We start from the raw sequence: 13,496 nt of genomic DNA, 5'->3' as shown, positions 1-13,496 counted from the left end.
ATCCCATGGCAAAACAAAAGGATGGATTGTTTTCACAAATGGAGATTTACTCTTTTAGAACAAGAGTTTAAAAGAACAAATGACACGCTGGAATATTCCTAATGGCTCATGCTACAAAGGCAAGCATTGTGGTTTTATGAACTGATGCCATTTCCCCCCCCCCCCCTTTTAATGGAAAGCACTAAATTGCATGCTACCTGGGGCAAAGTGCATGAGAAATCTTGAAAAACAGGGAACATTAACGTACTTGTTTATTACCGTAGTCTAAATGAGTGGAGAACTTGCATAAAAAGGGAAAGCTTCTATAGCCACTGCTGGATGGCTTAATGAAAACCTGTTACGCACAGAGAGAGAGAACACAAAGTGTACGTTGTGTGGTCAGAGGTGGCTTGTTCATTCAGAACACAGGCAGTGCAACACTTCTGTTGCTACAGCTCAACCTATCAAAGTGGAAGTGAGGAAGGAGGGCAGTTTTTCAGCAAGCGAGGAGCTTCAGAAGCAGCAAAAAAAACCCCACCATTCATAATCCATGAAAGTCTGAGGCAACAGTTTTGCACCAATTTTGATTTTCAGCCTGAGTTGTGCTTTTGGTATTGGAACACTCAATGAAAGCAAAATATTCTCAATTATATTTTTCTCCCGGTAACAGAAGAGACAGGAGGCAAGCCAATTGTTCTATGAGCACAGATTGATATCTGGGCTGTGGATACTGAGGACTGTTCTCTTCACAAGACAGATGCTGCCAGTTTAAAAATAATAATAACAATAATAACAATAATAATAATAATAATAATCTCTCTGTGTTGGGAACTGCACCAACGCTTTCCAACAGAACCACCATCCGCACAGAACTTCACAGATATTTTGCTATGCAGTGGATGTCCATTGCATCCTTAAGAGTTAAAGGGACTTGCAATAAGGACCATATTGGAATTTAAAAGAGGAAAAAGAGATGTTTGTGTTGAACAACCTATAATGAACAGCACTTTCTCTGGCTCTTGCCCTGATGCCCTTTGCTTTTTCGCAACCCATGCCAGTACTGCAACCTAGTTTTAGAGTCATAATGTCTTTGCTGATAAAACAAATCCAAATATCTATAAACAGCAACATTACAAAGAGTAAGAGGGAAATGAAGAAAAAAAAAAACATCTATAGCTGTTTCTAATACTGTTCCCCAAAATACCAAAATATTCTGTCCGTTGGACAACCACTTACACCATAAATCACTCTGAAGGCAGAAAATAAAGTCTGAGTGTTTCAAGATACATTGTGTTCTCTTGGGGAAATATGTTGTGGAGTAAGGGTGGGGGGAAGAGGCAGGGCCTATTGACTTTTGGCAGGTCTCCCCTCAAAGTCAGATATTGCTGCACAGTTAAAAGGTACGCTTCTCTGCAAAGCCTTAAAAAAGAATCCCACGGATGATGTCATGGGTACTCCACAAGCTTGAGGCGGATTTCCCGCCCAGAAGAGCCATTTTAATCTCCCTGCCATTCCCAAGCATTATTTCTTTGTTGTTTTGCGGATCAGCGCCATCCTCTGAAAAGAGAGAGAGAGGGAGAAAAAGAACAGTGAAAATCAGGGAAATGGACCACCAGCAAGTTTCAGTGGAAGGTAGATTCTTTTGGGCCCAGAAAACTATTTCCACTCACCTGGCCACCATAGTATCCAAATACCTCAATCACATAACTAGTCCACTTAAGAGTCAAAATGAGGTATGGCTGCATTTCCGTATCAGTTTTTTTAGATTAAAAAAACCGCAGCTGTTGGAGGGTCCTCAATCTGAATTGTGACCACAGTGCAGGGAGGTTTGATTCTTCCCTTTTCCTAATGAACATTGCTCTGCATACTCTAGTTTTTATTACTCCTACAGGATGAAAAATATAGGGGTGCACGTATTTTGTTTCCTTTGAGGACAAACAGCAGCTTTAGTAGGGAGGGGACCCATCTCAGTCAGGAACTGTACAGGGAAAAGGTGAGCCTGTGCCTGACATGCTGCAGTCCTGACTCAGATCAGGCCCCCTGCTAGTTTGTTTGTTTGTTTTGTTTCTAAGTTAAGAGATGGAAATGCATTTGACCCAAAGGCATGGCACGGAAGGAGTGATGTTCTTAAGTATTTATATTGCGCGCTCTCTCTCTCTCATACACACACACGCAGAAAGGGAATGTGGACATTAGAAAGTACAGTATAAACACCTGGTGTTTTCTCTCCCCTTGCTGACATGTTTGGTTTATCTGATGCCATTTAGCTCCAGATTCTGGATGGAACACCCTCCTTACCTGTTTGTGAGCTTCTGTAGTGCAGGCTTTTTTATATGGCCTGATTTCTTCAGAACCAAAACCTGGGATCCACATATTCCACTGCCGCTCTACATCAAAGAACAGGGCATGGGTGGAGGGGATGAGAAAAAGAGGTAGAGGAAACAAGAGTTAAGGAGAAATATTTATCAATTCAATCATGTAAGCAGAAATCATTGTCTGGTTTCTAAGAACTAGAACAAAATGAGAAATGAAAAAATAATCCTGTTTTGGCAGGAGTTCTGTTTCTCTTTATTTTAGGGGTTTATCTGGTTAGGACAAATTTCAAGGGGACACTTCTGAATTGCATGTGACAGCAATTCCCTTGTGTGCAGGGGTTCACTACAGGATATTTTCTGCACACCCTAACACATGGAAGAAGACTGCAGTGGCCTAACTGGCCTGGTGAACTGTTATACATGAAAGGCTCACTACACGGGGAGAGTAGGCACATAGAGCCACCTATAGTAGCTGTCAGGGGCTCAGGCGCTGAGGCACAGGGAAGATGGGAGATGGAGAGCGAGGGGGAGGAATCCGAAGGGAGCGTAGGAGGGGACAGTGGTCCGAGGGATTCCATGAGTCTCTCCAGCGAATCGGAAGATTCACAGAGGGGAGCGCCAGTGGCCAGGGGCAGGGGGTCCCAAGGGGAACGCCCCAGGAGCAAGGGGGCAGCAGGGACTCCCAGAGCAGTAGTTGGAAATCAGGACCAGCTTCCCCACCAGAGCAGAGTGGGGGGGAAGAGTCCCAGGCATCGGGGCCAGTGCTTTCCCCACCAGGGAGAGGAGACGAGGCAGAGCCTACCACGCCTCCCTCGGAGAGTCGGACAACGGAAGGGAGGTCAGATCCGGCCAGTGTCACGGAAGGGGGAAGCAGTGATAGAAGTAGTGTAACGGTTAGGAGAAAGGTCACTGCGTTGGCGCGAGAAGCAAGTTCAAATGTACAGGAGCGCGGGACAGCAGAGAGTGAGGACTGGGAACCGGGTCCTAAAGCACGCCGGAGGCAGGGGGAGGAGCTAAGCGACTCAGCGTTGGAAGAGTCCAGAAAGGGCAATGCCCCAGAGGGCAGGAGGACCCAGAGGAGAAGAGAGCAGCGCAGGAGGTGGAGCAGGGCTAGGATCTTAAACTGGTGTGGAAGGGGCGGAGACTCAGACGGGACTTCGCCGATCTAGAGTTTAGACGTAGGGTTGCACGTTCTGGCTTTGAAATGGAAATTAAACATCAATAAAGACTTTTGTACATAACATCAGCCTGGCGTTGGTCCTCTGTGAGCTGGGACCTAGAGGCAGCTCTGACAGTAGCCTTCATGAAACAAACAACTCATGCACTGGCACTCACCAAGATGCAACTGGACATCTTTCACTTCCAAAGTGTTGGACTTGCGATGTCGTGCAAGCTGGCAGGCAGCTGTCACAACGCTTTCAATGAAGTCATCAGCAATCTGCAGCAGCATCTGTCAAAAACAGTGAAGCACCAAGCACGTTAGTGATGGGTTTCGGCATGAGATATAACAATGCGTGAAACTATATTTAACTTCTGAAGCTTCACATTCTTCCAACAAGTAATCACCATCCCCAGTGACTTTACATCAAGGAAAACCACTTTGTTTCCTAACTGAACCAGTGGCACTGTTCAACTAAGGATGAGCTCAGGCAAGTACCAAGGGGTCTGAGATTATTCAGGACTAGGGATTCATTCAGTTCATTTCCCCCCAAAAGCCTACCTCCTCCACATCTTCATCCAGTTGTTCATTTGGATCCACCTCTCTGACAAGATCCTGTAGTTTCTTCTTAGTTAATATCTGGGGCAGGGGAAAGAGATCACCAACATTAGTACAGTTCATCCAGGTCAATGGGCACCAAAAAGACAAAGGAGATGATGCCCATCTAATATTCATGGGGAGGGAATTCCAAAAGGCAGGTGCTACAACACTCAAGGACCAATTCCTTCATTGTGTACAATGGACCTTCTGGTAAGATGGTATCAGCAGGAGGGCCTCACCTGCAGAGCATAGACATGGACTGGGCATAAGGAGTGAGGTTATCTTCAGGTATCCTGGCCCCAAGCTGAATAGACCTATATACACCGGAACCAGCACCTTGAACTTAGCCTGGCAGCTAACTGGCAGCCAGTGCAATTATTTCAACAGCAGGGTAACATATTGGCGATGTCCTGCTTTAGTGAGCAGTCAAGTTGCCACATTTTACACTAGCTGCAGCTTCTGGACCAACCTCAAGTTTAGCCCCACATACAGCACATGGTTCTGAATCTAAGACTCAAGCTTTTATTCATTTCAAGTCACAAGATGGAACAGGGAGATTTTGGCAGCTCTTGGGCACGACCAGAAGCAGCCAACCAATATTATTTTTCAACCTCACCTTACCCCACTCGCTTTCCCAGTATTGCAAAAGCCATTACCTGGTTGCTTTCAGGACTGAGGCGCCCGCCACTGCTAGGGGTCCCTGGCATCTTCGCCACAGTGGTATTGTTTGCCATGGAGCTATGTGGAGGGGTGCTGGCTGGTTCTGGCTTGATTGAGGAGAAGTTGGACAAATTGATCAAGGTAGATGGGCCAAACTGGTTCATAATCTGCTGAGCTTTAGCCTTCAGATCATAGAGCTTGTCCAGATCTTGCTTCTTCTTGGGATTGTGTGGGCCCAAACCAATCAGCTGAAGAAAACACAAATCCCAGGGTTAAAATGAGGAGGAAGGGAAGACGGAGGCGATTTAACAAGTTACCTATTTTAGAACCATTCCCAGCAGTCTGGAACTCAGATATGAAAAGCCTTTGAAAGAACAAGTTTTCTGAAGTGGCTGGAAAAGCACCTTAACTATGTCACCATCAGTGCTTTGTTTTCTGGGGGTATGGATACCCCTAAACATTTTGTGAATCTAAGTTTGGCCTAATTGAGGGGAAGTATTTCAATCTGAGTAGGAAAATGAGAGTACCCCTAAACATTTTTAAAGGGAAAAAGCACTGGTCACCATAATGCCACCTCATGGAAAGCTTTCAAGGCCTGTTTTCTGTGAGAGCTTTAATGCAAACCCAGTATCAGATCACAATGTGGAAATCAGAGCAGAAACTGTGTTTGTGGGTGTCAGAAGCACTTCCCCAGAGACTTGGATCTGACAGCCATGGTAATAAGAACTTCCCTCCCTGCTCCTAGATTGCCCAGAAAGCAACTATGAGGCACTTGCTGACCCCTGGTGTCCGGAGATATGTATTTGTAGTTCTTGGACAACTTTTGATTATGCATAAGAATCCTCCACACCCATCGTTTTGATAGTTCTAAGACAAAAGTGCTAAAGGGAAAACTGCTCCTCTTATAGCCAGCTATAGATGAAAGCCCGTAGTCTAACTAAAGGATGCTTGTCTGGAGGTTCTAACAGGGGAGCGCAGCTATCGTACACCCTTGACCAAAGAACGGTACACTCCTTCTATCTGGGATGGTTGTCCTCTTCCACTGAGCGCGCAGCTTCTGGAGGGACGCACATGGAGCGGTGAGGGAGGAAGGGGACACCCGCCTAGCCAGCCAGATCAGCCGAATCAACTCTGGCAATCAATGGGGTGACAGATGTCGCAGACAGATCGCCCTCACAAACCTGATCTTTAGCATCCTAGAGCTTGACATTTCCCTCAAATAATACAGATTGGGATGTGTTAATGTGTTATGTTTATACTTCTCTTACGGACTACATTATGGAAATAGACCATGTTTGTCAATCCACGGTTCCACCTATTAACCTTCAATATCCAATTTCTTAAACCCACCAGCGGCAAATATGCCTTAGGGCTACAGTTCAGTGGCAGCATTTCTCTGGGAATGTTTCTTCTCTTTGGTTCTCTCCCCCCCCCCCCCAAAAAAAAAAGACCAAGGGCTTCGTCCAGGATAAGTTAGAAGTACTGTACTTATTTAAGCCATGACTAATTTATCCCATTGATTCCACTTGGAACTAACTTTAGCTAACCTAGCCTGAATTCCAACCAAAATGTGTTTTCTGATCATTCCAAAACATTCAAGATGCAACATCGAATTTCAAGGAGTCTCTTCAGAATCTCTCAACATCCAGTCTATAATGCTATTGGCTTGTGTGTTCAGTTCAGACCACTCAGCAGCAGCTTGTTACCAATCAACACAGCTGCAGAAAATATTTTAAAAAGGTAAACATTACCAACTTCTCAAGAATCAGAAATGGCATTTTCTTGAACCTTAATATACAGGTGATTAGCATGCAATTTTACCACATGCAGTTATTTTAATTCTTACGCATTTTGCTTAAAATTGTAATCCAACAATGACGTCAGCGTCATATCAAAACACAAACCATGCTGAACACGGACTACCCAAGATGCAAGGAAGTCAATATGAAGGAAGCGGAAACCACGCTTCATTATTATTTTAAAGAGAAAGTTCTCTGTTAGTATTAATCCACACAAGAATTATTAAGAAGGCTGCAATTGAAATGCTTCATTCTACCTTATTCAAAACAATAAAGGTTGAAAGGCAATGTAAATATAAGTTGTTGGGGTTTTTTTTTAGCTTCACCCAGAACAAATCCTTAACCTTGTGCTACCAATGGTTTGCCGATAAAAATAGCCTGCCCAGAAAGAGGAAAAGGATATATGCCTGGGAATGGCAAGGCTCAGTGCCAGATGAACTTCAGGAGCTCATAGGCTGTAAAGTTAACCACTAGCAGATTCACACCTTTATAGATTAGCAACTGCAACAGCCAGGGCTTTGTTTGCATGTTGGCAGGCCCATGAAGCCATGACCGCTCATTCCACTTTTGTTTACACTAGATATTGTTACTCTGTCATAGAAAATGGCACTGTTGTCGAAGTTCCTGAACTACAACTCCCATCAGCCCCAGCAAGCACGGCTCCACACATTTCTGCACACATGGTAGATATACTTAGCAGTTGTTTCCTCTTCAAGCAGCTGGCAGATGCATATAAAGTCCCTTCAAAGTATGGGAGAATTCAACTTTTAAACTGAAGGCAGTTCTCTTATCATCTCAGCAATGGATGCAACCTTTGCTTTCTATCCTTACTTTCAAGACTCCCAGCTCTTGCTCTCTCCTATTTTAGCCAGTCTTTCTACATTCCTTCCTGTTCTTTTCATTCTGCTGCCTCTTCTCGACAAATCCACTGTGCTCTTTTCTGATACCTGGCACTGCATTGCTTTACTTCTTGAATCTCCTTCTGCAGCGGTGGGGAACCTTTTTCAGCCCAAGATCCATTCCAGCCTGGTTTTGGCACTGAAATGGACTTGGTTGCACTGATTGATTACCTCTATCAGGAGAGAGACAGGGGAAATGTGACCCTGTTGGTTCTCCTTGACCTCTCAGCAGCTTCTGGCACCGATGAGAATGGTGTTCTTTTGGAATGATTTTTTTTTTGGGTGGGGGGGAGTTGGAGGTACTATGTCACACTAGTTTAGTTCCTACCTACAGGGGAGCTACAAAAAAAAAAAAAAAAAAAAAAACACAAAACAAAACAGTAGTAGGATATCATTGTTTGGCACCTTTTGAACTATGGGGTCCCACAAGGGTCTAGTCTATCTCCTATGCTCTTTAACATCTATTTGAAACCACTGGGAGCTGTCATCTAGGGATTTGGAGTATGGTGGCATCAGCTGATGGCATGCAGCTCTATCTCTGCACTCCATTGGAATCAGGATTCCAACTTGTCATTGGACTCTTAAGTGGATTTTGGGGTCAAGAGTGCTTATGCTCAGCTCAGGCTGGTTTGCCAGCTGCAGCTATTCCTGGACCAGGATAGCCTGGCCTCTGTTGTCCATGCTGTAGGGACCTCCCGCTTGTATTATAATGTGCTCTATGTGAGGCTTTTCTTGAAGACAGTCTGTAGGTTCCAACTAGTGATCATCATAACATTCCTCTGGGTAGGGGCCACCTGTAAAATGTTCCACATTCCTATGCATCTCTATAGAGAGGAGTAACGCTGGCAGGAATAACGTGCAAGTCAACAGGGAGATTGATTACTTCTTTATCAGGAAGCGATACAGCAATGATGCTGGAGAGAGATTCCAGCACTCAGTTCTACTAGTTTTTGTCATCTTCTGGGAGACCATATTCACTAACCAAGCACACAAGACAGGATCATTTCCTACAAAGCATTTTCAAATCTGAGTGGGAAAGGACAATAAACTCTTGCACATTTCAGTTCCGGCACACAAGCAAAACTGAAAAGCCACAAGCCCACCTGCAGCTTCTCACCATGATGCCAGCATGCCATGTCCTGGTGAGTTCAAGCCAACTTACTTACAGCTATCTGAGTGTCTAGATCTTTAATTACATCAGAAACTGCTGTGGGACCATTGAATGGAGAGGCCATTTCCCCAAAAAAGCTCCTGCAAGTAAACAGTAAGGGTTAACCTATACAGCCATTCTTCCCCTGTTGCAAATGCTTATACAATTCCCCCAGAGCATTTTACAAGCTATCACATCTCTCTCTCTCTCTGCTGGTTAAAATGGATCTGTGTAGGCAATCTAACATATATATAAATAGGAGATTGTCACTGCATAGACTTTCCTCAAGAGAACATCCTCTCTACCCAGGCCTTACATGGTACAGGTGCATTAATCTGCAATGGATGGATGTATCACAGCACTGGTGCAAAAGCTCAGTGACCAATACATTTGTTTATAATTAAGCATAGTAGTTAGGATTGTTGGCTGTGAAATGGAAAAATCACATCAGTTACAGACTTTTTAGGTGGTAAACCACTATTCTCTCAGCTTTACCTTCCCCAATTTCAAATCTGATATGCTGGCCTTCTTTACAAAACCTCAGAAAAAAATAGTGAAATCTTGTAGATGAAGTGCTTGGACGATGGCATTTGTTTTCTTTAAGTGATTACAAAATGTAAGGGAACACAGGCTTATAAGATGCTGGGGAAAGATGAACTTTATGTCCCAAAGTGAGGATTAGGATACTGAGAGAGGGAAAGTATGGATGCAGTGCTTAAGAAATTAAATTTGCATTGTAAAATGTTTGAGAACCTCATATAAAAAAAAAAAAGGGGGGAGAAGAAAGTTATGCTGTTAAATGAAACAAACAAATGAAATTATTCAAAATGCTATAAGCATTATTACTGCTATTACAATACAGTAAAGGAAGAATAACGGAACAGAGCTGGGCAACCTGTGGCCTTCCAGATGTTATTAGACTCCAACTACCATCAGGAAGGGCAGCAGCATTTCAAGGGCAATAGGAGGTCTTCTTTGGAGGTCTTTAAGACCTCCTTCTTTGGAGGTCTTTAAGCAGAGGCTTGACAACCATATGTCAGGAGTGCTCTGATGGTGTTTCCTGCTTGGCAGGGGGTTGGACTCGATGGCCCTTGTGGTCTCTTCCAACTCTATGATTCTATGATTCTAGGTTCCCCAGTCCTGACAAAGAATAAGAGCAGGTGTGTTCTCCAGAAAACTGCAAAACAAGAGCATAGCCATGATGGTGGGGAGGGGGAGAAGTAAGAAATATGTTGCTTTTTTAAGGGCACTGCAGATTCTATGGCAGTGGTGGGCAGAAAATACTGTAGATCACAATCTACTGGTAGTTCTCAAGAGTCATTTGATGTAGATCAGCAAAGATATCTCTGACACAGTTGCTTAACAATGACAACAAAAATAATTCCTCCTGTAAATCATACTTCTGAAATGAATAATGGAGGGGGAGAAGATCCAGAGAAGATTTTTGTGTGGAGTGACCATGAGCTCATGTCTGTTTTGGTACTAAAAAAATTATAAGGCTTTTGCACTTTTCTCTGGTTGCTGGATCTTAGGGTACCAGCGTAAAACAAATTAGATTCCACAAGCCTAAAGTCTGCCCACTCCTTTCTACAGCATTGTTTTCCAATCTTATGTTTGTGCTTTAAAATTCAGTTGTAATCAGCGACCTGGGAGCACACACTCCAACAGTCTCTATGTTGTGGAACTTGCATAATTTAAGCTTTTGGCAGAATAAATCCCTACTGATTTATTTTAGTCTATGTTGTTAGGAGTTTTCATTCTTCATGGTTAAACCCTCTTACCCTGGTTGGTTTTTTTTTTTGGGGGGGGGGGGGGAAGCAGCAGCATCTTGTTTCCAATGCAACATGAATGTATACAGGGACAGAAACTAGGCTGCACCACATTGACATCCCCAAAGCCTCTTCCCCGCCCCCAATCCGGAGGTTTCCTAAACTGCAGCCACTTTAAGCAGGGCTCCCGCCACTGCCAATTGCCTGGCTCAACTTCCCATCACTCGGGAAGACATTTCTGTTTCTCCGGAGGCTTATTAAAAAGAAAGAAATAAGCATGAAATCTGATGCCACTTGTTCTTTCTCTTCTCGGCTAGTGTCATTTGGTACCAGCCACCATTGCTTTGCTTTGATGACATCGATTTGTTGCTGCATCTTATTATATTACCGTGTATAATCTCGCCCTCAGCGCGTGTGTATATATATAATGTGGCGAGCGCTCATGTTTTGCTGGCCACCTTAAAATGTCCTAAGTGAAAACAGACGGACGAAATAAGCGCGTGTATACCTCGGGTTAAGTACTTAAGTTCCGGAGGTCCGTTCTTAACCTGAAACTGTTCTTAACCTGGGGTACCACTTTAGCTAATGGGGCCTCCCGTTGACGCTGCGTCGCCGCTGCACGATTTCTGTTCTCATCCTGAAGCAAAGTTCTTAACCTGAGGTACTATTTCTGGGTTAGCGGAGTCTGTAACCTGAAGGGTATGTAACCTGAACCATGTGACCCGAGGTACCACTGTACTGTATACACGACGAGGAAAGTGTTTTAAAACGCACGATGAATTAAGGTAGACCCTGTCAAGCGTCGGGAGGCCTGCCGTCAGGGGAAAGGAGAAGGGAGGAATCGGGAGGCGGATAACGTATTTTGGCGGCTTCGCGCGCCCCGCAGGCAGCCCCCTCCCCCGGAGGCCCCTCGGAGTCCAGAGCTCTGCCTTACTTTCAGCGGGGAGCCGCCGCGGCTCGAACCGGGGCTCCCGCTCCGCTCACCGGCGTCTCGGCCGCCTACCCGGCCATCTCCCCCCTGCGAGCCGCTCGACGCTTCCGACCGATTGCCGCCTTTCCTCCCTCACTGGGGCGCCGCGACACAGCACTTCCGGGGTCACGACCCCACGAGCCGCTCCAGGAAAGACGCTTGGCCCACACAGCGGCAACCAATCGGCAAGCGCCTCCGTCGTCCCTTTTTAAGGTTGGGCCGCTTGGTCTCGTCTGCACATGCGCCGAAGCTCCTGGCGTTCCGAGACTCCCTCGCCCCCGCTCTTTCTTGTTTGTGGTGAAATAAGGTCTGCGCGCGCCCTCGCGCCCGCTGTCAAATCGTCTCTCTGGGTCAGCCCCGCAGTGCGCAGGCGCACTACGGCTGGGACCTTATGGAGGGAAGGGTGGGAAAAAGAAACGCGTTTATATGTAGGTGTTTGAATAGGTGGCCGCGGCACCTTCTCGGGTCCCAATCCGAGAGCGCGTGGCGGTGCTGCGCTTTCTTTCTTGTGCTTGGAAGGAAGCAGAAGCGCGCGGGCTTTTGCACCGGTATCAGGTTGGCCGTAGGTAAGGTGAAGTGTGAGCGTCATTCGTGCAAAAGGATCGTCTTGAGCAAGTGTGATGGGGAAACGCGAGTTCGAATCCCAGTGCTGCCTAGCCTACTTCACAGGGTTGTCGTGTAGATTATTATTATTTTTTAAGCACAGAAGAAATAACTGTATAAGCAACCCTGAGTGCTTTGAAAAGAGGATGGTAAAGGTGTGATACTACTACTACTACTAATATATTATTTATACCCCGCCGATCTGGCTGGCTTCCAACAAAATATTAAAATACAGTAGTCCATCAAACATTGAAAGCTTCCCTAAACCGGGCTGCCTTCAGATGTCTTCTACAAGTCTGATAGTTGTTCTTCTCTTTGACATCTGGTGGGAGGGCGTTCCATAGGGCGGGTGCCACTACCGAGAAGGCCCTCTGCCTGGTTCCCAGTAACTTGGCTTCTCACAGTGAGGGAACTGCCAGAAGGGACCTCACTGTCCAGGTTGAAAGATGGGGATGGAGACGCACCTTCAGGTATACTGGACCGAGGCCGTTTAGGGCTTTAAAGGTCAGCACCAACACTTTGAATTGTGCTCGGAAACGTACTGGGAGCCAATGTAGGTCTTTCAATGTAGGTACTAGAGTACAATGAGTCTGGAAAGTAATTGCAGTGGAGCTCAGGGGTTTGCTATGGTTCTTGCGAGGGTCCGGATTTTAGCCTGCCTTAGCAGTGGCATCCATGGTAATAGCAGCCTCTCGCCCAGCCGACCGACAACCGTCGGTGCACCCGCTGTATGCATCCCAACTCAGGCAAACCTCCGCTGGGTTGTAGATCTCTCTTTGCAGCTTTGCAAGAATTAACGTCGCGATCCTAGCAGACGCACTTACTTGGCAGTAAGCCCCATCGCCACATAGTTTGCAACTACTCCCCCGAGCAAACATGCGAGCACCCGCATTGCAAAAGCGCTGCGATTTCCCTTTGCACCGGTAGGGGTAAGATTTTTCACTCCCTCTTAAGGGTGAATCTTGTTTGCGGCCGCTGAAATACAGGGTTCGGAAAGGTACCCAGAATGCACTGCCATTATTTGCATATGTGTTGAAACGCGGGTATCGATAACTTTCTACAGAAATACCGCTGGATAGCGAGCGGAAGAGGCGGGTGGGGATCAAAGGGAACCTGAAGCCGCTGTGGCATTATGCCCATCCCAAATATTACAGGGTGCAATTTTGCTCGCTGTGACGTCAAGAGGCGTCTCGGGCAGCTGGGCATGGTGTGGGCCTAACGTCTTGTTAAAAAGGGCTTCTGCTGTGAGTGGCACATGGGGAGGGGCGGCTGTGGCTTTGCCTCTTTCTGTGCGGAATCGCTATCAAGAGATTTCGGAAGCATAATTTTTGTACTCGGGGCAGCTGGTAATCGCTTGTTCTGGCTCCCCAATTTAATGTGGTTGAAATGAAAGAAGAGTGAAAATTGGAGGTTACTGTGAGATTAGGGTTTCTCCAACAGATCTACAGTGTGCTGTTTCCTGATAAGGAATTGGTTGTTTTAGGTAAAGAAGCAGCTGGTAAATTTTGGTAACTCTATTAAAGACACAGGAGCCTGGTTAAGTGGAGGGTGGGTCCAGTTTGTAACAGTCCCCTCCCATAATAAATTATGTCA

At 45.7% G+C, this 13,496-nt stretch overlaps 1 protein-coding gene across 3 annotated transcripts; it reads right to left on the bottom strand.

Moving 5' to 3' along the window:
* Nucleotides 1-165: 165 nt before the first annotated feature.
* Nucleotides 166-11,499, bottom strand: TAF12 (TATA-box binding protein associated factor 12). Of its 3 annotated transcripts, XM_081869736.1 has the most exons (7): nt 11,265-11,499; nt 8,578-8,662; nt 4,710-4,961; nt 4,015-4,092; nt 3,630-3,744; nt 2,278-2,366; nt 166-1,536 (listed from the first exon to the last, which is right to left on the bottom strand). In XM_081869736.1, exons 2-7 carry the CDS (start codon nt 8,644-8,646, stop codon nt 1,501-1,503), a joined length of 639 nt encoding a protein of 212 aa, XP_081725862.1. In that variant the 5' UTR covers nt 8,647-8,662; nt 11,265-11,499; the 3' UTR covers nt 166-1,500. The 3 variants fall into 3 exon arrangements, with proteins under 3 accessions (XP_081725862.1, XP_081725863.1, XP_081725864.1); XM_081869737.1 differs by lacking the exon at nt 8,578-8,662 and having other exon boundaries at nt 11,265-11,489; XM_081869738.1 differs by lacking the exon at nt 11,265-11,499 and having other exon boundaries at nt 8,574-8,592.
* Between the last annotated feature and the right edge of the window lie 1,997 nt (nt 11,500-13,496).

This window comes from Podarcis erhardii (assembly GCF_964252035.2).
Source record: "Podarcis erhardii genome assembly, chromosome: 7".
Lineage (NCBI taxonomy): Eukaryota > Metazoa > Chordata > Lepidosauria > Squamata > Lacertidae > Podarcis > Podarcis erhardii.
The sequence above is the reverse complement of the archived record's forward strand: the minus strand, read 5'-3'. Positions and strand labels throughout refer to the sequence as shown.

Bases quoted from the DNA above. Each gene is read 5' to 3' on its own strand.
- TAF12 (XM_081869736.1), bottom strand. From the start codon at position 8,646: ATGGCCTCTCCATTCAATGGTCCCACAGCAGTTTCTGATGTAATTAAA. The intron at 4,093-4,709 runs GTAATGGCTTTT...CCCCTGCCCCAG, and splicing joins TCAGTCCTGAAAGCAACCAG to ATATTAACTAAGAAGAAACT. The intron at 2,367-3,629 runs GTGAGTGCCAGT...TCTTTGATGTAG, and splicing joins AGATGTCCAGTTGCATCTTG to AGCGGCAGTGGAATATGTGG.